The sequence below is a fragment of the Euprymna scolopes genome, chromosome 10 (genome assembly GCF_053919585.1).
Source record: "Euprymna scolopes isolate OS-2025 chromosome 10, ASM5391958v1, whole genome shotgun sequence".
Lineage (NCBI taxonomy): Eukaryota > Metazoa > Mollusca > Cephalopoda > Sepiida > Sepiolidae > Euprymna > Euprymna scolopes.
The window spans coordinates 25,310,948-25,337,327 of NC_136491.1; the positions used below are offsets into that span (position 1 = coordinate 25,310,948).

General features: G+C 34.4%; 1 protein-coding gene across 2 annotated transcripts in view; it reads left to right on the forward strand.

The window, feature by feature from the left end:
- The window catches only part of LOC145285867 (uncharacterized), a 510,918-nt gene that overhangs the window by 144,154 nt on the left and 340,384 nt on the right, over positions 1 to 26,380 (forward strand). For both annotated transcript variants that reach the window (XM_080134312.1, XM_080134311.1), the window contains 3 exons: positions 4,979 to 5,304; positions 16,705 to 16,835; positions 23,958 to 24,084. In XM_080134312.1, the coding sequence (XP_079990438.1) occupies positions 5,197 to 5,304; positions 16,705 to 16,835; positions 23,958 to 24,084 (366 nt within the window). In that variant the 5' untranslated portion in view covers positions 4,979 to 5,196. The remainder of the gene's footprint in view (positions 1 to 4,978; positions 5,305 to 16,704; positions 16,836 to 23,957; positions 24,085 to 26,380) is intronic.

The following is a 26,380-nucleotide window of genomic DNA, read 5'->3' on the forward strand; positions in this document are numbered from 1 at the left end:
AATTTTTTTTTTTTTACAATTTTAAAGATGAATAATTATTTAATATTTTAATATCAAATAATTTTCTTGCTTATTTTGTGGAGCCCTTGAAACCTAACTGATCCGAAAAGACGGCTCAATAAGAATTTATTTATATTAAACTTGAAAAAGACTGTTGTAGTCAGCTAGGAAGCAACTTCATAATATTGAGTTTCACAGACGGGCAGTTCTTGGAAAAAAAAAAAAAATTTAACTCCTGGTACAAAAAAAAAAAAAAAAATTTAACTCCGGGTACAAATTTTTTTTTTTTTTTTACAATGGTTGTAACAAGGTTTTGCTATATCATGTGTGCAAAACGAACAAACACATATACAAGACAATGACTAAATCCTTGGAAAATTATATCCAATTTGTAGTGGAATGAGACCAATACATTTAATGCTACTAAGACGAAACTCCTTTCCTTTAACGATTATAAGAAATCTTTCCAACCACCGATTCCCGCGACTGGTAGCACTCTTCCCAAGAGCTTAACATTCAACGATAACATTGATTGGAACAAATACAAGTCTGCTTTAAATAAAGTGGGCTCCCTCTACCGTGCTAGAAAACTGTTCTCAGCTGCTGATATTCTATACCTCTACAAAGCCATCATTCACCCACACATGTTGTCACATCTAGACTAGTGCTCCAACCACTAGTCTCTCCCTCTTAGTCAGGATCTGAAAAAGAGCCTCTAATCTAATAGATCCCCACACTATCTACTAAGCTCCAACCTCTATCCCATCGCCACAGTTTCATCCTCAATGGGATGTCCTCTGACGGACATGCTGTCCTTGTGGGCCCCCTCAACGTAAATGCCACTGACAATCAACAAAATCCCACCCCTTCATTGCATAGGTCTCAGATGCAGAAATGTTTCTTACCCTAATAGCTTTCCTCGAACAGCTCGTCTTTTGGAATTTCCTCCCTGCTTTTTGTTTCCCTAACTGTACGAATATGCAGAGAAGGGACATCTCGTTGCACAACTCCCTACTTAGGATGCCCCCCTATAAACCTGACCCCTAATTCACAGTAGCCCATTACGTCTCTGTGGCAAGTTGCTTTGTTTGAATATGGATAAAGATGTTTTAACAGAGGGGGGGGGCAAAGGTCGGACATCAATAATACAAAAGATCAAAACAGCATGAAGTGAATTATCTCTGCTATTATATATAAGAAACTTCGCGTGTGTGTTCGTTCCCTACGGACTCCAAAACGACTGGACTTATTTTTATGAATGCCTTACATCACAAGTGCACAAGTTTTATTACAGCACATGCAGAAAGACCCGCCATATAAAATCAACAGTAGGTTTTTTAATATGTATAGCTAGTAAATAGTGCAAGGTAAAAGAAAATAATTCTCGAATAGTATAAAATTTGAAACCTCAGAAATTTAGTTAAAGGAATGAAAAAGAAAGAATCCATGATGAAAAATAAAAATCCAAGAGTAAATCTTTTTTTGTAATTTTGAAAAGATGAAAACCAAGAAACCATGCTGACTGGATTTTATTTTGAATTCTATATATCAACCATGGATTATATCTTGTTCCCGCAAGCAGGTTTTATTTTACGCTGTTGGATCTGAGGAAAAAATGTAAATTTTTGAAACTTCATAGAATAAGGAATAATCACCTTTTTCTTAGTTATTTAATGCGGAATCCAGTAATTTTGGAGAAAAAAAATTGTGCTTCATATCTTCAAATATTTATTCTGGTGTTTTGTTTTTTTGGGTTTTTTTCTTGTTTGTTTTTTTTGTTTGTTTGTTTTTTGTTTGTTTGTTTTTTGTTTTTTGATTGTTTGTTTTTTTGTTTGTTTGTTTGCTTTTGTTTGTTTTTTTGTTTGTTTTTTGGTTTTTTGTTTGTTTTTTGTTTGTTTTTTGTTTTTTTGTTTTTTTGTTTTTTGTTTGTTTGTTTTTTGGTAGTTAACTGTTTTGTTTTTTTACTTGGCAGAACATGATTGACTTTTGCAAAGGGAAAGGAAAAAATCAATAATATCAATGTCTAGTGCATTTTAGGTCAGGAAGCTGATATCTTCAAACAGCTTGATTTGGTAGCACCAGTTAGTCACCAGGGAATTATTTTGTGTGTGTGTATGTATATATATGTGTGTGTGTGTGTGTGTGTGTGTGAAAATGTCTGTGTCTTTACATTTCCCTACCAAATAACTCCATTTTCAAACTCGAGATTTGACATAAAAGGGTATTGAGATTTGGGAAAATCTTTTTAATCTGTTTTAGGCCAGAAATTTGGCTGTTAAGGGATTAAAATTCAACGATTTGACCTTTGAAAACTCTACCAAACTTCTCCACCAATTTTGGGTCTAAAGATTTGAAATTTTAGATATAGGTTACTTGGACATAGATCTAACTTTATAATTTGATTTGAGTCCAAAACAATAAATGTTAAGGGGTAATAATTGAGGTCAAAGTTTTTTAAAAAATGACCTCTGCGGTCTCTACTAACTTACTCAGCCAATTTTTTGTCTAAACATTTGAAATTTTACGTAAAGGGTATTCAGACATGCAGCAAGCTTTTAAATCAGTTTTTGGGCGAAATTTTGGCTGCCTAGAGGTCAAAGTTGACAGTTGACCTTTGCAGACTCTTCCAAACTCCTCCGTCAATTTTGGGTCTAAACACTTGAAATTTTAGACGTAGGTTAGTTAGAGATGGGTCAAACATAATTTGATTTGATCTTAAAACAAATGTTATGGGGTCAAAATTGGAGTCAAAGTTAAAAAAAAAAATCGACCTCTGCGGTCTCTACCAAATTTCTCTATGATAGTTAAGGAATCCCATTATATAGAATAGCATTACCGTACATAGTCACACTTTTTAATAAATACATATGCACATAGTTATGAATAGGACATAGGGCTCGAGCAAAGTCGAGCTGAACCGCTAGTATATATGCATATATATATATATATATATATATATATATATATATGAGTTATCCTTTATAGTATCGGCTTCTTTGATAATCTATGTACTTATAAAAAAAATGAATAAATGAACTTAATATACTCTGTCATGAAAGTTAACAAATTTGCATAATCCTTTGAAAAACGAGTGTTCATTGGTTAAGTATCCATTTTTATGGTTTCTTAATCGATTAGTTGTATTTTATTTATTATGATTAATTCTTTTTATGCATAGTTTTTACATTGTGCATAATTGCATAGAATTTACGATAAAAACGTTCTAGCACGCGAATGTTTATTTATATAATATATATAAGAGTAAATAAAACATGTTAAAAAAAACACTTTCAAAAAGAGTTAAAAACATATTTAATCTGAAAAGGAAACACTTAATAAGTGGATAGTCGTTAATCCGTGGAGTTTCGAAGAAATACCTGCCTTCTCATCAGAGGGTAGGAATTAGCAAAATGCGGGATCGGATTTTGCATACAAAAGTATTTGATGAAACTGCAAGTAAGTCAAAGATCTTACTTGATAACAAAAAGTGAAGCAGAGGGAATATGGTGAAGAAAAAGGTGATTACACGTGAATGGATAGTCTGGTGAAAGGTAAATTATCCAATGATGGTAAAATCCAAAAATATAAATCCAAGAAAGTTAATTGAATTTCCATTCGCACAAGTAAAATCCAAGGAAATCACGTAATTGGAAGATGGTCCAAAATAATCCAAAAGGCCAAAATCCATGGAATAATTCACAAATATGTGCAAGGAAAAGGGGGGAAAAATTCCAATAATATTAATAAAAGAAAAATAAGATATGCGTTTGACACGGCTGCCGAGACAAAATGTAATTAAGATCAGTGAAGAAGAGAAAAAATCAGTGAAGAAGAGAGAAAAAAAATTAAATGGTGATAGAATTAAATATAAAATAGAAAAGCAAATATCAAAATGACCCAGACAAAATGATGTTAAAAGGCGCTAAAAATATAGGGCAAAAAAATATTTGCTCTTATTATAAGCTCTATCTCCTATTTGGTTTTATCGAGCTTTTAGATCTGGTTGAGATTACTTTATAAATATTAATTCTTTAATATTTATAATATACTTTAGTTTTACCATCTTGGATCATTTTGGTAAATTTAATTGTAATTTTATTTTATATATATATATATATATATAGTGACCTTGACTGTGTGCGAAACGTCTGTACCAAACTCCTCTCTGAATATCTGGTTTACAGACTTGAAATTTGATATATAGAGTATTTGGACCTCGGGAACACTTTCTACTTGATTTTTAGCCTGTAAAAATAGCTGCTAAAGGGTCAAAATTGAGAAAAAAGCAGTTGACTTTGGCAGGACTAACTTGTGAGCATGCGTACATACAGACTTTTAGCTTGGTCACTTAATATTTTAGCAATTTTTATCCATCTGACGGTAACGACAAAGGCTGAAGTGCTAAATAATTACCATGGAGCACTGAATTGTTTGGTTTCGGCTGATGGCACCAAAGTAATTATTTTTAACTTTTGAAATCATTACTATATATATTGGGTGCTATACAATAATCTATAGAGAATTTTCTCTATAATAATAAATACAAAATTTGTATGGATCAGAATCTCATATTTAAGCGTATTATACAACAGGGCAACGCCGGTCGGCTTGCTAGTATTCTATGTTTGTAATGTAAAACATTTTATTTTATTGTATGAACTGCAAGTCAAAAACTGCATTTTATTGAGGAATAAAAAATTTTTATTTGTTATTAATGTATTTGCTTTGTTTTGTTTGTGTTTTATGCTTTTGTTTTTGTCATTCTGAAGATCTTTGGGTTTTTTGTTAATGTATTTTTTATGCTCTTGTTTTTGTTTTGTTTTTGTTATTCTGAAGATCTTTATTTGTTTTTTTTGTTGTCGTTTTTTTGTTTTTTGTTTTTTTTTGGTTGTTTTTTTTTAGTTGTTGTTTTTTGTTTGTTTTTTTGTTTTTTAATCATTCTGACGATCGTAATTTTTTTCTTTGTTTATTTTTGCAGAACTAAAAAAAAAACAACTCGAATCAATAAAACGACCAAAACCAAAATCAGCAGACGAGACATTTCTGGAAGCCACCAATCTATTTCAAGAATTGGATATTTTTCCCCTTTAACAAAAACAAAAAAAAAAAAAGTAAAATCAGAAAAAAAAATAACTGACAAACTTTAACTTTAAGGAACTGAACTTTTTTCTTTTTTTTTTTTTTTGTGGAATCAAAATGGATTCCAAACTTGGAAAGAAAGTGGGTCTTTATGACCCGCAATATGAAAAAGACGCATGCGGTGTTGGCTATGTAGTCAGCATAGATGGAATAGCATCTTATAAGGTAAGTGCGTTTTCATACATATATCAACTTGGAATATATATTCTAGGCAACACGGTGAGTAACAAGAGCACATTTATTATTTTTTTGTAAAATTTAGCATTTGGGTAAACTCACGCCCTCTGCTCAAGAAAGTTATAAATAATTTCAATACAAAATACATAGTAGGGACATGAATTGAACTACATCAAATTTTATATTAATACATTTTTTACAAAGATCTGCGAGCGTCAGTAATATGCATGTGCTTCGTAAAATCCTAAACGCTTGAACTTCTGAATTAGAATGGTTATAAGAAATAACTATATGATATTACTTTTAAATTTGAATCTTTGTTCTTTCTTTGGGGGATATGATACGGTTTCAATGGCCACCTCTTAACTGGTAAAGTTTAGAAAAAAAATAATGCGCCCATTTTTTTTTTTTTTTTTTTTTTTTTGCTCACGTTCACCTCTAATTAGGCATATCACCGCTTGGACGTAAGCGGCTACTATTTGTGGCCATGCTTAGGAAAGATTAACAAGATGTTGGTTTACATTACATTTAAACTTCAGCATATCGGTGCAATCAGAGGAGCAGGTAGCAGGAAGGGAATTTCAAAGTCTGTTTGAGAGAAGAAACTATTAAAGCAGAAAACTTTCTGACATTTAGGGACATCAGCGGTGAAGGGGTGTGATTTTGTTGCTAAGCAGGTTTGTCAGGGATATGTACATCGAAGGGGCACAAATGCAATGAGTTCATCAGAGTACATTCCATTAAAATATTTGTAAAACGGGCACAGAGATGCAGCAATGGAAGAAAGGTTGGAGCTTAGTTGACAAAGTGGGATATATTAGATTGAACAGTTTTTTGAGACTTTACCCAAGAGGGAGAGATAGTGGTAGATGCACCAGCCCGGATATGGCAACAATACTCCATGCATGAGCGAATGTTGGCCTTGTAGAGGTACAGGATACAGGTGTGAGTAGCCTTCTAGCATGATAGAGGGAACACACTTTCTTTGCAGCAGCTTTCATAATGGTCTCAGTGTATTACTCACACTGTTGCCTAAAATATATATTCCATAACTTATGTTTCGTCCATTAAAGGAGATAACTCTTGACATAGAAGTCTCCCTCATATTTATTGAACTCTTTGCATAATTTTTTTTTTATGACTAGTTTTCATACAATGCTGTTTCAATCAATACTAGTACACAGCAAATTCATAGTTCACTATAATATTTGTTTGCTAATGTCTTTTTCTCTGATGAGAAGAACGCATTTCTTTGAAACACTGCAGATTATTAAATTCAAGGTCTTATTTGAGTATCCTGTCGAACAATAAATTAATGTAAAATATAATTTTACAGTCTTAAATTTGAGTTATTTTTTAGTTGTGTAACAGTTGAGGTAGCAAGAGAAGGCCAAGACAAACTGGTTGGAGTGATAACGATGAATTTGAGAGAAAGATGGATAAATAAAGACCTGGTCAGGGATAGATCAGTTTGGAAATCAATTGCTAAAAGCCGTCCAACACATGTCATGTTAAACGGAATTTGATGATTTGAATATATTAGTTTTGTATAAAGTTTTAAAGTGCAACAAATTTTTCTCTCTATCCTCTTCACTTATTAGATTAACTTTAAATGACATTAGAAATTCAAATTATCAACACGCCAACTGTCACACCGTTTTTTTAGAAATATGTTGGTTGAGTTACCAAAAATGTTTTCGTAAGTTTGCATAATACTCAAGCTTTATATGCTAACTAGCCTGGGTACCAGGTATGTTGAGCAAAAAAAAAAAAAAAAAAAGTTGTGGCAGGCAGGCTCGAACCCGTGCCCGTGACGCGAAGGCGGAAAAGAAAGGTGTGTGTGTGTGTGTAAGGGTGTTGGTTGAGCAAAAAGAAAAAAAAAAAGGAAAATTGCGAGTGCAAAAAAAAAATAAATTTTTTTTTAATTTTTAAAAGTGGTAGTAGGAAGGTAGGCAGGCTTGAACCCGTACCGCGAAGGAGGAAAAAGTGGGAAAAAAAGTGACGTGTTAGCTGTTGCGCCCGTCGCTAAACCGGAAGTGAGGTAGGTTTAAATTAAGGCTAGACAATCGAAAAGAGACGATGACTTTCGAAAATATCAGCGAAAAAGAAAAGCGACCCCACCCTGTAGAAAAGTGCCCTAGTTGAGAGTGAAGGAATTAATGTTCTTGACTAATTTTTCGAGATTTGTCGTCCGAAGGGTCGAGCTTCAAAATGATACTGATCTCATGAAAATCCGTCGCCTATGTCGAAAGTTTTGCGAGACAGACATACATACATAGACAGACAAACGAGATTTCTATTATAGAAAACGCGTTTCCTCTTTAAGATTTTATTAGTGTGCCGATCAAGTCACTACAATAAAAATGAGTGAAAACAAACTGACTCTTACACGTAGACATACAAAATGGATTCCAACAAGAAAAGAGATTGGAACCTTCTCAGAAATCCTACCGTGGATGCGACTGGATCAAAAAGGTTTCATTTCATCATATTGGAGCAGTAGTTCATTGTACAAGAACCCCCATTTCTTCTAAAATGAGTCGAAATAGGTTTGAATTATTTCGAAACTGTAGAAGGAAATAAACTAGTAATGATAACCCCTTATTAGATCTTAAGAATTTGCAAGTCTGTATATGCTCCCGGAAGTGACGTTGTTGTCGATGAAACTCTAACGCTTCTTAGTATCACTGTAAGTATGGTCCCTAATTCACAGTAGTCCCTCGCGTTTTCGTGGCCATGTGCTTTGTTTGGGATGAATAAAAAAAAATTGGTGCTAGTGCAGAGAGTGATCCGCGCTATTTTTAAATCGTATTTCCAAGTTTAATTAAAGTTTTATGATATGTTTTTTTAAATTCAATTATAAGGTTGAAGTATAGAATAGGTACAAAACACCCTCCCCTCCCCATGTTAAGAATGGCTTTTTAAATAATAACGTTATTATTTACGTCCGGATTGTAGAGGACTAGGATATAGTAATTCTAATCTCGTTACAAAAGAAAATAATGAAACGAATGGAATGAAGGAAACAAAAACTCAATTGCTGGATGAAATAAACGTGTCGTTTATTTACTGTTGAAAAGTGAATGTTTTAGGTGTAACACGTGTTCATATCCGCGTTCGGGTGTAATCATAGTTTGTTGCGGGACTGGTAGTATAGAAAGAAAAGGAAATGTGTGTTCATCTCACGTTCGGGTCACTATCGTTTGTTCGCGCGGGGGAAGAGAAGTGAGTAATGTAGTGAAAATGGGAATGATAGTCCAGCGTGTAGACAAAGAAAAAGATAGAGGGTTGACACCAGCAAAGCTGTGCGCCATGTTAGCAGTCAGCTACGCGAAGGTATTCTCAGGGACAAGTTGTATATATATATAGAGAGAGAGAGAAAGAAAGAGTGAGAATGTCAATCCAGTTCATGGAGAGAGGAAGCGTATAAGGTGTACGTATTGTTTGTTAGCTTTTTGCCCCACATATAGTAGCAAGTGGCGTGAGGCGCACGCCTGCCGAAACGGCGGCGGCTGGTCCGTCGACCACTCACCTCGGAAGGCGAGTTGGAAAAAAAAAGAAGCTGCTTATTGCTCTTGCTTTTATGGTTGTTTCCGGTGTTTTTTTGCGCATGTGTGGATTTCCTTTGAAAGGGGAAGTGACGTGGTCCATGTGTGCGTACGTGTGCGCGTATGTGAGTACATGTGTGTACGTTAGCGTGTATGTGTGTGTGTGTATACACGTGAATGTGAGTGTATATACGTGAACGTGAATATATGTACGTGTGTGGACGTGCGCACGTATGTTTGTGTGCGCGTATGTATATGACAAGTAATATAGCTTGAGATGTGAACGCGTGTTTTTGTGTGAGACTAGAAAAGGCTCGCACAGGATCACTCTCTGCACTAGTACCAAACAATTGTACTCATGCAGAATAAGGGCCGTGCTATTGGTGGAATTTCCCCGGCAGTTTACATAAAACGCCAGAAGGTGCTGAATGAAAGTTTCGTGTTTTTTTTTTTTTTGTTGTTGTTGTTTTGTGTGTGTGTGTGTGTGTGTGTGAATATAGCTCAACTTTGTTTTAATGAAAAATACATTATTTCTGTTAATACGAAGATAAAATTAAAAAATTGAATAAATGAAAACAATATTCATTTTGTTGTTACTAAGAAAATACAATGAATAATTATTGGATATTTTTTCAAAACTTTAAGAAAATTAAAATCCATATATAAAAAAAACTAATTGTAAGGTAACTTTTGTGAATGAATATTTATTTTGAATAACAAACTGGTAGCAAACAAAACATTACTTTGATATTAGATCAAGAAATTTATTTTTAGATATAATAAACTAATGATAGCAAGTAAACGTTTTCTAAAATGACGTTGGCTGCTGCGATTTCATTGGCTCAGCCTTTCGGCGTTCTACGTAAACAGCCCGGAAAATTCCGACGATATCGCGCTTCTTATTCTGCATGAATACCAAATAAATAAATAAATAAATAAATAGGCTGACGTGTTGGCGGTCATTACAAAATCAATTAGCAGCCGACAAGCATAAACAGTAAAACCTGATTGATCATCCATCTTTGTTTCACTATTTTGATGTTTGAACGTTCAGCAGAAAAAGGACTTCTGACGTCACGATACGTGTTGATTTTTTATTGGATAACAGATAAACCACAAATCCGTTTACATATTAGTTTCAGCACAAATTGCATTGATTATTCATGCCATCAAAACACATCCAATTAACAACGAAGTGTTAACTCGGAAAAAAAACAAAAAACTTTGATCTTGGTGTGAGAATTAATAAGTTAGCCTTTTTTTTTTTTTTTTTTCTTATAATCTGATTTGTTTTGGGCCATTAAACAACGAAAAACAAAAAACATGGCGAAATTGATAAAGAATATAAACCATCAAACGAATCAATTTCTTTTAGCAATGTTTGTTCATATGTTGTTGTTTTTTGTTTGTTTTTTTTTATTGAAATTGAGAATTTCTTCCATAAAAGTGCTTGTGAAACTACGCACACATCTCATTTATAGAATCTAGTATTGTGACCTTGCGAAACGGTACGTCTTGCATGGACAAGCTGTTAGTAGCTATCGGGCAGTCTTTCATAACGTACGGCAAAATCATTAAGACGAGATAAATACATTGCTTGCTAAAGAAGTTACTAAATCATGTTCTTTCTTTTTTTTTATTCTGGTGATACAAAATAAAAACACTGGCGCCAATAATTGTCCGCAAAAGATCACTTTCTTTTTACATGAACTCTGAAATGGGGGGGGGAGAAGATGCCACGTAAACTTAATGGTGCCATTTCTAACCAATCGCTCTAGGCAAGGCATGAAACCACTGGATGTAAGAAGCTTAAAAAAAACATTTTAAGGTCAAAAACTAGCTAACAATAAGTGTTATATGAATAGATTCCGACCCAGAAAACAGCCATTCTTCTCCCTTTGTCAGAAACACTCATGGAATATGAAGACTAAAGGACAAAATAGAAGGGTTTCAAGTCTACCGAAAATAAACCCAAGTCCACCTTCTATTCTCCTTGTAATAATTATATAATACTATTAGGACCTGTGGATATTTCTCATATGTAATATGAATTGAAGTTGGCATTCTGTAGATGTTCAGCGTAAATGGAGACGCTCTGATATTATTGTAGCTGTTTTTGTTAAAAACTGCAAGTTAGCACGAACGCTCGGCACGGCCCAGTCGTAAAGTACGCTTAAATATGATATTTTAGTTCTTGCAGTAATTTAAATTTGACTCAATATCTCTGTTTATCACTCATGCCCTCTCTCAATTTGGGTGCTAACCCCGTTCTTATTTTATATGGTTTTTATCGGTATCGTTTCCTCTCTCTCTCTCTCTCTCTCTCTCTCTCTCTTTCTCTTTCTCTCTTTCTCTCCCTCTCTTTCTCTCTCTCTCTCGTTTTTATAAAAATTTGAGCAATTCGGTATAAATGTCTACCTTAGTTATTTTATAAAAGTTATCTCAACATCTTTCCTGATTGTCCCAAGTATTTACGAGATACGCATTCCGAACATGTTTTTGTTACAATCCTGATTATTTTTGTTCTATCACTTAAACTAAATTTATTAGCGCAAAACATTTCGTCACTGATAATTTCCTGTTTTTTTTTTTGTCTTCAAGTCTCGCTCTGTTTTTTCTTATGTTTATACCATGATGCAAGTCAGTAATTTTGTTTAGCAATTGTGATATGTCAAAGTTACATATTTTTTCCACCAATTTATTTTTTCTATTGTGTTCAAAATTCCAAATTGAAACGGATACGAAGAAAACAATGCATTTTTGTTTTCATTTGAAAATAAAATTGTACGAAACTAATGTTAGAAATGTAGACCTGCCACCCTTGTCCCATTGCCGCCATACCCCTGTGCCTGTTTTACAAGTATTTTAATCGAATGTGCTCTGATGAACTCGTGACACTTGTACCCCCTCGACATACATACCCCGATAAACTTATTTAGCAACAACTACCCCTTTTCTATAAAGGGTGTTAAGATGCTGAAAAACCTGCTACTCTAATAGCTTCTTCTCTCGGACTGCTAGGCTTTGGAATTCCCTTCCTGTTTGTCTGTCTGTACTGACATGCAGAAGTTTAATTGCAATGTAAACCGATATCTTGCTCATCTCCTCTAAACATGGTCTCAAATAGTAGTCCCTTACGCCAAAGTGGCAATATGCCTTGTTTAAAGTGAACATGACAAAATAAATAGATATTCAAGAATTCCATTAAAATTCTCCCTGACTTTTCAAACGTTGAACTCGCCAAAAAGTGAAGAACATTCATTTTTGGTCCCCTGTCTATCCGCACTTTTCTCAGTAGCTACGCCTTGGAATTTTTTAAATTTTGCACAAACATTAAACGTGATATGAGTAAAAAAAAAAAAAAAAAAAAAAAAGATTTTCCGGGAAAACTCTGGTTGCCCCCCCCCCCCTAGGGGTGCCTTTCGGGTTAAAATGGTTAAAATTGACACTTTTGTGCTTATAAAAAAAAATTGATGCCTTGGATTTTTATAAAACTTTCTGAAAAGTTGTAACTAACTGATTTCTATATAATTTTGTCTATACTTCGTGATAACTCTTGGGTGTGCCCTAGGAGCTCTTTTAGGACTAGTAAAAATTATCTGTGTATGTCTATTTAGCAGTTTTGCATGATGCTGAACTCTAATTTAAATATGTTAAGGCCTTGGGGACTTTTGGGGCTAAATGGGGGAGGGGAGGTGCAAATGATGGACTTAGTCATTCCTTTTTTTTTTTTTCATGATGCAGAACTCAAATTTACATATGTTAAAGCCTAAAACTGCACTGTTTGTTCATTTTCACCAGGATTTGACGTCCCCTGGGGACTTTTTGTGCTAAATGGAGGGGGAGGGAAGCAAATACTGAACTTAGTCATTTTTTCTATGCTTCGTTCACTATGTACTCACGGGGGACCATGCATGCTTCACTTGTTAACTATAGTAAACATTTGTTAATTTCATTATTGCATAAGTGTAAGGCCGATTAACAAGTAGGAGTTACCTGCCCTTTACAAGGGAGTGCACGTTCCTAAACAGATCAATGTGCAGTAAAAATAAAGTCGTGATGGGAAAAGAAATTTGAAAGTACAAAATACAACAAAAATGTTAATCCATAACAATTAAGTGAAGAGCTAACAGATTACATGAAGCTGGATTAGTGAGGATTACATAGATACGGTTTCATGTTAATCTCCATTATTATTTAAATGTACATTTTTTTTAGATGTATCCTCATGTCTCGGTGGAAGGCTTTGTCTGTCAGTCTATTATGCTTCAGTTTGAGATAGAATTTCCATCATTGAATGAACGCATCTTATTAAATGTGTCCAAGCATCTCCATAAGAAGCTATGTCTACCAGGCTCTATAGAGGAAAAATATTCGTATTAATTACAATACTTGTCTTGTAATTAATATGTATAGAAGAAAAAAAACAACTTTTCTGTGTGTGTAGGGTGTGTGTAGAGTGTTCTTTTTAGAGGCGGCGAACTTTAAATTGACAACTTTAGTTTCCTGGATTGCAGATTTGGCAACTATCAGTCATTTAAATTTTTAACTTCATGAAATGGACAAGGCAACTGATCACTTCGTTCATGCGATTTAACCTCATGAGACTTGGGTTGGGGGGGGGGCTTATGTAAAAAACCTGTCTACACTGATAAACCAAACACGATAGATCACTCGTAAGACATCATTCGACAAGTTATTGCAGAAATACAGCCTAATTTAATGCGTAGAGTTTGAAAATTAGACCTCTATATTACGCTATATATCTGTGGCCACGTAACCATATACGACCCAAAATTGTAATTAAATTATGAATATCAAAAATTAATCTTTGGACTAAGCCATATATTTTCATTAAAATATATCACCGGAAAATGTCATATATATATATATATATATATATATATATATATATATATACACACACACAAAAACGTTTGTTATTTTTTGTGTCGTGCTTACATCCAGGTTGTTTAATTATGTACTTCCATTTCTTGCCATGGATAATTTTACCTAGAATTCATAAGTTTCGGTTTCGATTATAGCTGATGGCACTGAAGTCATCTATATTATTTATAAATAATTTTATCAAGAATCTATAAGTTTTGGTTTCAGTTTCGGTTTCGATTATGGCTAAACAAACTCAAGTTATATAGTGAATAAATGACAAAAGACAGTATTCCAAAGTTCATGATGTTGACCATCTTATAATTTATTCCTTTAAGAATTGTAAATGTCAACTGAATTAAAGGAATAAATTATAAGATGGTCGACATCATGAACTTTGGAATACAATCTTTTGTCATTTATTCACTATATTGCTCTGTAATTACATTGAGTTTTTTTAAATGAGGATTGGTATATATTATAAGAAAATATTTCCACAGAAATATATGTATATATACACACATTTTTTTCATAAGTTTTTATTCCAGTTTTGATTCAAGCTAATGAACCCAAGTTATATGGATATATTTTTATTTGTGAAATCACAACTTTATAATATATAAAAATCGATAGAACATTAACTCTATAATAATATATACGAAATCTGCAAGAGTTAAAATATATTTAAGCGTACTTTACGGGCGTTTGCAGTTTTAACAAAAAAAGCTACAATAATATCAAAGCGTCTCCATTTACTCTGAACATCTACAGAATCCCAACATCAATATATTACATACGGATCCCCTGTGGAATTTCCACAGGTCCCACTTGTATGTATATATATATATATATATATATATATATATATATTATTCTACACCTACAGACACTAGTGTCTTATGCTTACTCAATCATCAGTGTAGGGATAACAATTCCTGCCTGTCATAAGATTCGAACCCAGCCATGAAACCATTTTGCTTCATTTGCTAAACCTCTACATCAGGGCCACGAAACAATTGCCACGGAAATAAAGGGAATTAAGAACAATTAAAACATCTTTGAAAACATTATTTTGTAAGGTTAATTTGGAAATTTTAAAAACCAAATGATGTTATATAATTTTTTTTTTTTTAATGAATAAAATCATTTTTTTCTGAAAGTTACGGTGTAAAACATCTTTTTCAAATAAAACTTCTGGGTATTTTTTTTCTATTCATTTTGTTGGTGGTATTAATTTTGAGGGGTCAACCCCTCGTGGAAAGAAGAAAGTATACATCGGATGTTTACGCTGTAAAGTCTGAAATCAATGCGGTTGCATGGTTGGCTTGAATTTTGGATAGGAGCTTGATCACCTCTTTTAAAACATTATTTCATAAGATTAATTTGAAAATTAAAATGTTAATGTTGTGGACCGGTAAGGTGTGGAAGAAAGACACAAACTTTGTATTTAGTGGAAAATACGATATGATTCCATTTCCGTTTGATGAAAATCGGTTTTCTTTGTTTTGTTGCAGACCATCTACTAATTGGCAATTTGTGTACAAATTCCAAGAGCGATAGGAGTCTTTTATCATGTCTGAAAGTGACACAATGTTTAATGAGTGAGATTGGAGATGCGCCACTGTACAACTCATACTCTTTACCAATTAAAGTTATGACAACAGGACCATTGCCAGCGCTCTCAAAATACATTGCTGGATTGCCATGAATAACAGGGACGTGCTCAGGATGAAGAAAACAAAGTTTCCAGCCATGGTTATAATCTTTGGTATGATTTCAAATGAAGGCCATATCATGCTACCTCACATCTTCAAAATCGACTTGAAAGTCAACATCAAAGTGTACCTGGATGTACTGAAGACTGGCCAAGCATGTCTCTAGACTTGAACCTAATATATCTTTGGGGCATCCTCAAGCAGAGGGCAGAGGTGCACAAAGTCTCAAATATCCGCCAGCTCCTCAACATTGTAATTAAAGAGTGGAAGAGCATTCTTTTTTTCGGTAGTGAAGAAAGTAAGAAACTGCAGATTAAGGAAATCTTCTTTTTTTTTTTTTTTTTTTCAGCATCTTGTCGAAGTGATGACCTCCTGGTGCAATCAAATGGCGTCTAACAGACCCTGAGTGTGGCAGCAAGACTCGGCCCTAGCTCACAAGTCTAAAGAGACTTAGGCTTGGCTTCAGAAGGAGTGCTACGACTTTGTACCCTTCTCACTGCCCCCCTCCTTTTCCAACCCGAACCCACAACTCTGTTTGGTCATACGTCAAGAACATCACCAACATGACCTCCTACAACATCAAAGCCAGCCTGATCGTTGCCATCTGCTGAATATTCGCCGCAGAGCTCCTGCTGATGCTTGTGGAAAAGGCATGCTCCCAGTTCTAGACGCATATTGAGGCAGTGATTGAGGCTGAAGACGGTTACATTGAATAGATGTCAGCTCTACTACATAATCAAGTTACCTAAATTGACTTTCTTCAATAAAAGTTTTAAAATAGTTTTTTTTAAATAAAGCTGTAGCGTTTTCTTTAGGGCGATACCTTTATTGTTCCACCCTGTATTAAAAAGAAAGCCGAATACAACTAATATAGATAGTGCTCGAATGTTAGTTTGACTGCAAATTCTTTCGCTGAGTGTTTCTAACACCTACAGGCATATTCTCCCGGTTTTTATAGTAAGAAGAAGACTGCATTCTAATCCATGAGGTTGACATCATAACAAATGTAATTTTCTTTATGTATAAATCCTAGTTGCTTACTCTCTACCACAAATATTAAGTACTTTACTTTTTCCGTGAAATTGCACCAATATTTTTCTTCAGATTTTATAAACGGTAGAAAATATGCAACGCTACTGTATCAACACTATTAAAGGAACGGTTATATAAACTATGGCCTTTTGATAAATTTGTTTTTTTTCCATTATGATTTAAATTTTTCTTCCTTTGTGTTTCAGGTGCTAAAAGACTCCCAGACAATGCTTGAAAGAATGGAACACAGAGGAGGATGCGCATGTGATAACGACACTGGAGATGGAGCAGGTGTGCTCACGGCCATTCCACACAATTTTTATGAAAATGATCTCAGGTTCTACATTTTCTATTTATCAATTCGTGTGTGTGTGGGGGGGGGGCAAGTATAAGTAGAAAAGGCTAAGGTATTGTAGAATTAGATTTACAATATTTTATTCAAGACAAGGAATAGAAAATGAAGGTGAAAAGTTCCTTATTCCATGGAGTTTCAAAAAAAAGGCTCTTCTTCTCAGAGGAAAAAGTTAGCAAATGTTAGCACATCTGATATTGAACCTTTTAAATCTGGATAAGGTTGTTCTATAAATATACACTTCTATACTTATATTTCACCACTTTCGAATTTGAAAAGTTTTTAATCTTTTAGTTGCGAATTTTGCTTTTATTACTATATATATATATATATATATATATATATATATATTTTTACATAGGCATCACCACATTATCAAGGCCAAGAGGCCACTCAAGGATAAGGGTTAAAGAGTGTACAGTAGAAATTGGACAATATAGTAATCATTAGTAATGAAAATTTGGTAAATTTGATAACTTATATGGAACGGCTCATCAAGAACTTATTTACGTTAGACTTGAACACAACCATATTGTAGTCATCCGGAAAGCAGGAAAACGGAAGACAATTCCACAGGCGTGCAGTTCTAAGAAAGAAGCTTTGTTCATGGAATCTACGTTTAGGTTTAGGCACAGATAAAGAGTGGGGGGGAATTATTGATAGCGTTTACAGCTAGACGAGTGTTTCTTGTGAAAGTTTGGCGAGGGGGGAACATAGATTGAAGCTCAGTCGAACACTTTCCATGAAAATAACGATACATCAGAGACAAATTCGCAACATTTCTTCTGTGAGATAGAGGTTGCAAGGAAGAGAAAAGGACATCTCCTACGAGGCTACGAAGTCTATTTTGAACTCTATCAAGGCAGGCCAAGTCCTTTCTAGCAGCTCCTGCCCAGATGTGGCAACAGTATTCCATCCTTGGACGTACCTGGCTCTTATATAGATAGAGAATAGCATCAGCAGTGAGATATCTACCGGATCGATAGAAAGATCCCACCAATTTTCCAGCGGCCTTGGCAACAGATTTGATGTACGTGTTCCATTTAAGATCAGGAGTAATGGTCAAGCCAAGAAGCTTGTCAAAACTAGAGGCCTCCTGAAGACGAGAGCCATTCATTTCAATTGATGCCAGATGTGGATCAGAATGTTGATGATGTAAAGAGAGAAGCTTGGTTTTAGATGCATTAAAAGTAACCAGCCACTCCTTACCCCAGTGTACTATACTATAATATGTGTGTGTGTGTACAGGGAGGAGGACAAAGAATTCCCAATATATACTATAATATGTGTGTGTGTGTGTGTGTGTGTGTGTGTGTGTACAGGGAGGAGGACAAAGAATTCCCAATATATACCTACCGTCAGACGTCACATTTATCATCTGTTATCTTGCATCCTCTATTTTCTGATGAGAAGCATTAGGCTTCGAAATACCTAAGCATAAAGAGCATCTATCACTAATGATGTAATTTCTTATTGAATGGATGACTACATTTATATGCATTTTTATATATTTTTGTATTGTCATTTTTTTTCCTTTTTGTACATATATTTAAACAATGTTAAAAACAGATTTTTAGTTACACCTTCTGTTTTTTTTTTTTTGTTGTTTTTTTTGTATTAATTTTTCTGATGATTTTTGTGTATGGATCAAAGGTATTAATAGATTTTTCTTTTCGAAGCAGGTCACGAATTTTTTTATCTTTCGTCAAGACATCGTTTAGAGAATGTACAAGGTTAGTTGTGCTGACAGGCGGTAGTGGTAGGAACGGCTGATATGTGCGAGGCCATTTGCACCTAGTGGGTTGGGAGGGAGTGTCCGGTTTTGAGATAAGGGCAGGGTAAGAGAGGGGAAGGGAGTTACGATAGGCATTTTAAAATGTTGGGGATAAATTGGAATGTAACCATATTTAAGAAAGTTTTCTGGGTGTGTGTGTGTATATATATATATATATATACCGTTTCCAAAATTTATTTTTTAACGTTGGTTTAATAGTGTACTGTGTGCTGCTGACTAAAAATTCTGTAACTTCGGCATGGAGCAGGCATGTTTTTTTCTGTAAATGTTGTAATATAGCAGTAAATTTATGAGCCAAAAGCTTCTGTAAACTTAAAGAGAATATTAATATTATATCATAATGCCAATCAAATAAAAAGCTCAATATAACTAAAATAGGTAATAGAGCTTGTCATAAAAGAACAAAATTAAAGATTGTAAATTATAATTCGACAAGATGCTGAAAAAAAAAGATTTCCTTAATCTGCAGTTTCTTACTTTCTTCAACGCCGAAAAAAAAAAAAGAATGCTCTTCCATTCTTCAATTACAATGTCGAGGAGCTGGCGGATATTTGAGACTTTGCGCACCTCCACCTTCTGCTTGAGGATGCCCCAAAGATGTATTAGGTTCAAGTCTAGAGACATGCTTGGCCAGTCCATCACCTTTACTCTCAGCCTTTTCAGTAAAGCAATGGTTGTCTTGGATGTGTGTTTTGAGTCATTGTCACGCTGGAACACTGATTTGAGACCCAGTTTCTGGAGGGAGGGGATCATGCTCTGCTGCAGTATTTGACAGTACATGTTGGAGTTCATGTTTCCCTAAATGAAATGTAACTCTCCAATATCTGCAGCACTCATGCAGCCCCAGACCATGACATTCCCACCACCATTCTTGACTGTAGGCATGACACGCTTATCTTTGTACTCCTCACTGGTCGCCGCCACACATGCTTAAAGCCGTCAGAACCAAACAAATTAAATTTCGTCTCATCAGACCATAGGACATGATTCCAGTAATCTATGGGTTTTGTTGACATGTCTTCAGCAAACTGTTTGCGGGCTTTCTTGTGTATTGCCTTCAGAAGAGGCTTTCTCCTGGGGTGACAGCCTTGCACACCAATTCGACATCGTAATTGAAGAGTGAAAAAGCATTCCAGTGGCTACATGTGATAATCTGATACTCTCCATGCCCAGGAGAGTAAAGGCAGTTTTGGATAATGATGGTGGCCACACAAAATATTGAGTTAACATGTATGTTAATATTGACAACTTTTCGTAAGGGGTGTACTCACTTTTGTTGCCAGGGATTTAGCTTTTAATGGCTATATTTTGAGAGGAAAATAAATTAACTCTGTTATATATGCTGCAGACAGACTACTTTTCATTGTGCCAAAAAATCATTTTTTTTTTTTTTTCGGTGATGTCTGATGAAGAGATGTACTTAAATATTTAAAGAAATGTGAGGGATGTACTCACTTTTGTGATACACTGTGTATAGAGGATTACGTGTAATTATATTCATGCAGATATTCTACATGATCTATATTTGCATAATATTTGCATAAAAAGGTCATAGTAAACATTCTTTCTATATATATATATATATATATATATATATATATATATATATATATATATATATATTTATGTATGTGTATATATTTGTTTATAAAATATTGCCTACCAAACTCATCTGTCTGTTTTTAATTTACACACATGAAACTTCATATGTAGGGTATTCGAACGTAGGTGAAACTTTATATTTGGAAAATCTGTGTGAAAGTTTGAAAATAAAAAAAAAATGAAATTTGCCAGATGAAAGTGGAACTAAGGCATTCTGAATATGCATGCGTAATGTAATAGCTATTGGCTCATGTTTTAATTTTTAATCTTGCAGTAAACATGTTTTCATAGCTCAGACATTAAAGTCAGAGGAAAAAGTAAATCATAAGGTAAACGTTTTGGTTTCGATTCTCAGAGGTGGCGCACGAGTCATTTTTTTTTTAAATTTTAATCATTTATTTATTTTTTTTTTTTTAACTTAAATCATTACTATATATTGGATTCAATATGATAATAAATACGAAATCTGCATTAATCAAAATATCATATTTAAGCATATTTTACGACCGGACAATGCCGGGTGGCCTGCTAGTATACAGTGATAATAATTCGTAATAAATAGTGATATTTACAACTAAAAAGAAAAATAGGTTTAAGGGTTTTGTGGCGCGATGATTGGAAAAATCAATTGTGAAAGTGATACTCTCCCGGAGGTTTAAGGTTCAATTTTGTGTGGATGACCAAAAAATACATTTGTGAATTACTTAGGACTTCTATCAAGTCATGGCTGATGGAACAAGAGCATGCTACCCCCGTGAAGTAAATAAAGGGTTCCGTTCAAAATTCCCCAGTTCGACAGAAACATTCCAGAGTTTGACAAGATACACCTGAAGAAGGTTGGAGGTTACAGCACCCGAAACGTTATGAAAAATCACACTCAAAATGAGAGCAGTAGCTCGATGAATCCAAATAATAGCCAATTCCTGTCTACAGGTTTTGGTTCTGAACCTTTCTAGTTTTTTTTATTAGTTTATTAGTTTTCTTGTTTCCGGTAAGAACTGGCTGATGGTCGTATTAAAACGAGCAACGTTTTGTGTTCCAGAATTTATTTTCCTACATAGTCACCACAAGACACTTTTGGCAGCAGTTCAATATATACACATTTTTGCTTCTGATGCATGCTTATGATGGGTTGCTTTCTTAGTCTCACACTGTCAATATCTGCAACAAAGAGGGGTTATGAATGCATGAGTTTATCATAATAATGCAATTTGAAATCCCTTCTGATCCATTTATGTGAATAAATAAAAATAGTAGGTATTACTTTTGGGACATCACTTGTAACTAATATAGTTATTGTTGGTCAGTACTTTCAAATCCATCTTCAGGGTGGGCAACAGTAAAGATTTATCAAAATGATTTCTTTCACGTAAATAACATATTATTAACTATGCAATATTATAGGTTCTTTGTTGATTTTTAAGGCATTTAACGATATTATATTATAGGATGTTTTCACAACAGCGCCATTGCTAAACACCTTACTAACCAAGATTTTTGTACCCGTTCTCAATTTCGAAAACTTTTATTAGACAACACATCTATTTTTGAACTAGTATTCATATACTATAATCTTTACTAATTAAACAAAGAAAAAATTAAACCCATTTTTTAACTCAAAATGTTGAAGAGCTACGAAGACAAGAGTGGCAGCATTAAAACGAGCAACGTTTTATGTTCCAGAATTTATTTCCCTACATTGTCACCACCATACTTAAACATTTTTGCCAGCAGTTCAATAACGCTTCTCTGCTTCTGACACGCGTCCACGACAGGGGTTGCTTTCTTAAAGTCTCACACTGTCAATATCTGCAATAGAGACAGGGCATGAATGGATTAGTTCAGTTATAATAATTTTTGCCAATCTTTTCACCATATGTAAGAGGTGCTTTACATTACAGCAGATATGATCCTGTCTTAAAACTTCTTGTACACCCGATATGCATTATTTTCAGGATATCTTCTGATGACGTGGCCAAAGTAGGTCGTTCATCTCTTCTTGAAAACCTCAATTCGAAATCCAAGAATGTTTTTAATTTTTTTTTATTATTATTCCATTTTCACCCCAAACAAGGCACAGTGCCACTTTGATCTAGGGGGCTATTATCGGGGACATAAGTTGCAGGGATACTATGTAGGGAGTTGAGCGGCAAGATATCTGTTTACATTACACTTGGACTTCTGCATGTCAGTACAGTTGGGAAAGCAAGAACTCTGAAAGGAGTTCCAAAGTCTAGCAGTCCTAGGAAAGAAACTATTAAAGTAGGAGGCTTTCTTACATCTAGGGATTTCTATTGTGTAGGGGTGGGATTTTGCTGCTTGTCGGGGGGGGGTATTTACGTTGAGGGGGGTACAAGGGCTTGTAGCTCGTCGGAGCATTTACCATTAAAATACTTGTAGAACAGGCAGAGGAATACAACATTACGTCAATGGGACAGAGGTTGAAGCTTAGCTGACAATTCAGGACCTATCAGGTTAGCAACTCTTTTCTGAACCCTGTCTAAGAGCAAGAGACTAATAGTAGATGCACCAACCCAAATGTGACGGTCCTGGATATGACCTTAAACTATATCCGATGGTGAGGTCCCAGCTTGTGGGCTTTGGGGAGTGTGGAGCCACCCTTTAATTGCCATTGCTCCCAGGTCCACTCTGACCCGAAGTGGTAGTACCTGTTAGAGTCCCAACTATGGGTTAAATAGAAACTGACTTGAAAACAAATATATTCTATTAAAATATTTTCTTCAAAATCTTTGGATTCGGCATTAAATAACCTGTAAAGGGTTGACATGCCGTAAAACAACCAACCAAATGTGACAACAATACTCTATACATGGGCGAATGGTGGTCTTGTAGAGATACAGTATAATTTCTGGTGTAAGTAGCTTTCTCGCATGATAGAGGGAGCCCATCTTTTTCACAGCAGCTTGGCAAGGCTCTCAAGGTATCTGATCCAGCTCATGTTCCCTGTGAACGTTAGGCTAAAGGAGTTTGAAAGAAGTACATTCAGGTAATGTCTTTAGTCATAGCTATTGGTGGTTGAGAAGGTTTCTTGTAATAATTGAAGGAAACAAGTTTAGTCTTAGCAGCATTGAATGTGACCATCCGTTTTTGTCTCCATTCAACCACAGATTTGAGGTCTTCCTCTAGTATTTTTGCCATTTCCTTAGATATGTGTTCATTTGTTTTCCCATCGTGCATGGTGTCATCAGCAAATATACCCATCTCAGAAACAATTTTATCAGGGAGGTCATTTATGAATATTAGGAATAATAATGGTCCAAGGATAAACCCCTGAGGTACACCTGCATTTATATCATTTAGATGTACGACCGTCGAGGACAACCTGGATTCTTCTCTTATTTAAGAAAGATCTAATTATGTTAAGTATTCGTCCAGTGATACCGTAAGATCTGATTTTCCTGAGAAGACCATCGTGTCAAATATCTAGGGCTACCGCTCTACCCTCACCTGCTTTGTCCAGTGAATGATTCTTAGTCATCTTTAAATACAGAGACATTCACCGTCTGCTTTTAATGTCAAACTCTCGAAAGTATATGTAGCTACTGGAATTACAAGAGCATTGTAAAGTTTCAAAGAATAAGACATTTTTATTTTCAGTTTATAATCTTATTTGATTTTATTTCTGTCTTAAAAGTTAATGCAATTTATTTTTTTAAATTCTATTCAATTTCCTTTTCTTCCCATTCCAGGACCAATCAAGGCATTAATTTGCCAGAAAAAGGAAACTATGCCACAGGAATTATCTTTATGGAACATGCTGATGGTGATAAAGCACAGCAACTATTTGAGAAAATTGTGGAGATGTTTTATCTCAAGGTAAAATCAATTTCAAACACAGACACCATTTTGTTTACAAGATCACTTGAACATTTGGTAAACCTTGAATGAATCCTTACCCTTAAACTTTGAATGAATCCTTGCCCTTAAACTTCGAATGAATCCTTGCCCTTAAACTTCGAATGAATCCTTGCCCTTAAACTTCAAATGAATCCTAGCCCTTAAACTTCAAATTAATCCTTGCCCTTAAACTTCGAATGAATCCTAGCCCTTAAACTTCAAATGAATCCTAGCCCTTAAACTTCAAACTAATCCTTGCCCTTAAACTTCAAATTAATCCTTGCCCTTAAACTTCAAATGAATCCTAGCCCTTAAACTTCAAATGAATCCTAGCCCTTAAACTTCAAATGAATCCTAGCCCTTAAACTTCAAATGAACCCTAGCCCTTAAACTTCAAATGAACCCTAGCCCTTAAACTTCAAATGGATCCTTGCCCTTAAACTTCAAATGGATCCTTGCCCTTAAACTTCAAATTGATCCTTGCCCTTAAACTTCAAATGGATCCTTGCCCTTAAACTTCAAATGGATCCTTGCCCTTAAACTTCAAATGGATGCTTTCCACAAAACTCGGTGAATTATTGCCATTTATTAAATGAGTTCCAGAATGAGCACTGTACTTTCTGACCTTGATTAATGTGAGGTCAGAGTATAACTTCACTGGATGGTAGAAATAATGAGGTGTCATTTCCATGGAAAGGTATCATGGTCACTTCCCAACTACATTTCACAGCGATTAAATGTGTGCGCTGTTTGCTCATCCAAAGTAAGTAGGGTAAAGCAAGTCATGAAGCAACCTAGCATAATGGTGGCTTAATGTCTCTCTTTTTCTCATGATCGTGTAATTATATATATAGTTGAGTTTTTCTCGCTCTGACATTGATATTAAAAGCCTACTTTTTCTATTTATAAATTATTAAAACGAACTTAAGATGCTTGGTCATGGATATGCGGGAGACTTCATGAAGGTTAATTTGCATATTCATTTAAAAAACGAATTTCATTAATTCATTTTTCTATTCCTTATTTAATGATTGGATTCATTTGATTACAGTTTTATTTTTGCATGATTACCACATCATGCGTAATTGCATAGCATTTAGGATGAAAAGGTTCTTGCAAATGCACGTGTATTTATATGTGTGTATATTGGTAGCCTGGCAAGGCTACAGGGGAGACAAAAAAGCAAAAAAAAAAAAAAAACCCCTAAGCAAAATTCATCCCAAAACAGCAAAACTAAAGCTGGCTTGCCAGGACACTATATATATACAAATGTAGGCAAATTTGGGCATATTTTATTAGTTTGAAAATATAGGGTTTTTTTAACAATTGTCATAAATTTTAACCATAAAATAGTATGATAATCTTCAAAAAGCCTGCAAATTTTTTTTGCAGTTTCGTCCTATAGAACCAAAAATCTGAGCATTTCAATATTCAATTTGGCTACCAGTATGTGTGCGTGTATATATATATATATATATATATATATATATATATATATATATATATACTGGTAACCAACTTGAATATTGAAATGCTTATATTTTTGTTTCGATTATATTGCACTATAGAGAACCTACTGTTTTTTATAATTTTTTTTTTGTTATATATTGTTATATATAACAAAAAAAAATTGAATAAAGTTTAAAATACAGAAGTCAAGTATCATATCTAATTGTGCTCTAAACAGAACACCACACAAGCAGAAAGGCCAGGCATATAAAATCAATAGTATAATCTTTGATAAAACATATCAAAGTATATACTATTGGTTTTATGTCTGGCCTTAAAATAAAAAAGGTAAAATATCATGGTCCAATTGTGTTTTAACCGAAACATTAATTTCAAATGCATCCCTTTTATATCCAAGAACCGACTTTGATTTTATATATTGGGCCTTTCTTCTTGTGCGGTAATAAAACTTCTCAAATGCAGTTATGATGTTAGGCTGTGTAAGGTGTTAACTTTAGTCAAAATCGTCTGTACCTTTCATCAGATTTTTTTTTTTTGGTTATCGATAGTTATTCTTGAATTGAATGTTTGATTTCAGAAGAGTTTCCGATGTGTAGCTAATCTGTACAAGTCCTGGACTTTATAATTTTGCAGGCAAAGAGCAAAATATCTTTCTCGTATCGACACGAAAAATGATGTGATGCAATGCTAAAAGATTCAATATTTTTATGGAGCAGTTCTGATTGGTTGCTAGCAGAACATGGCTCTATTTGATTTGTCATTTCCTATCGCCAGTGTCTATGCGTGAAATTTTCCAAATTTCGGT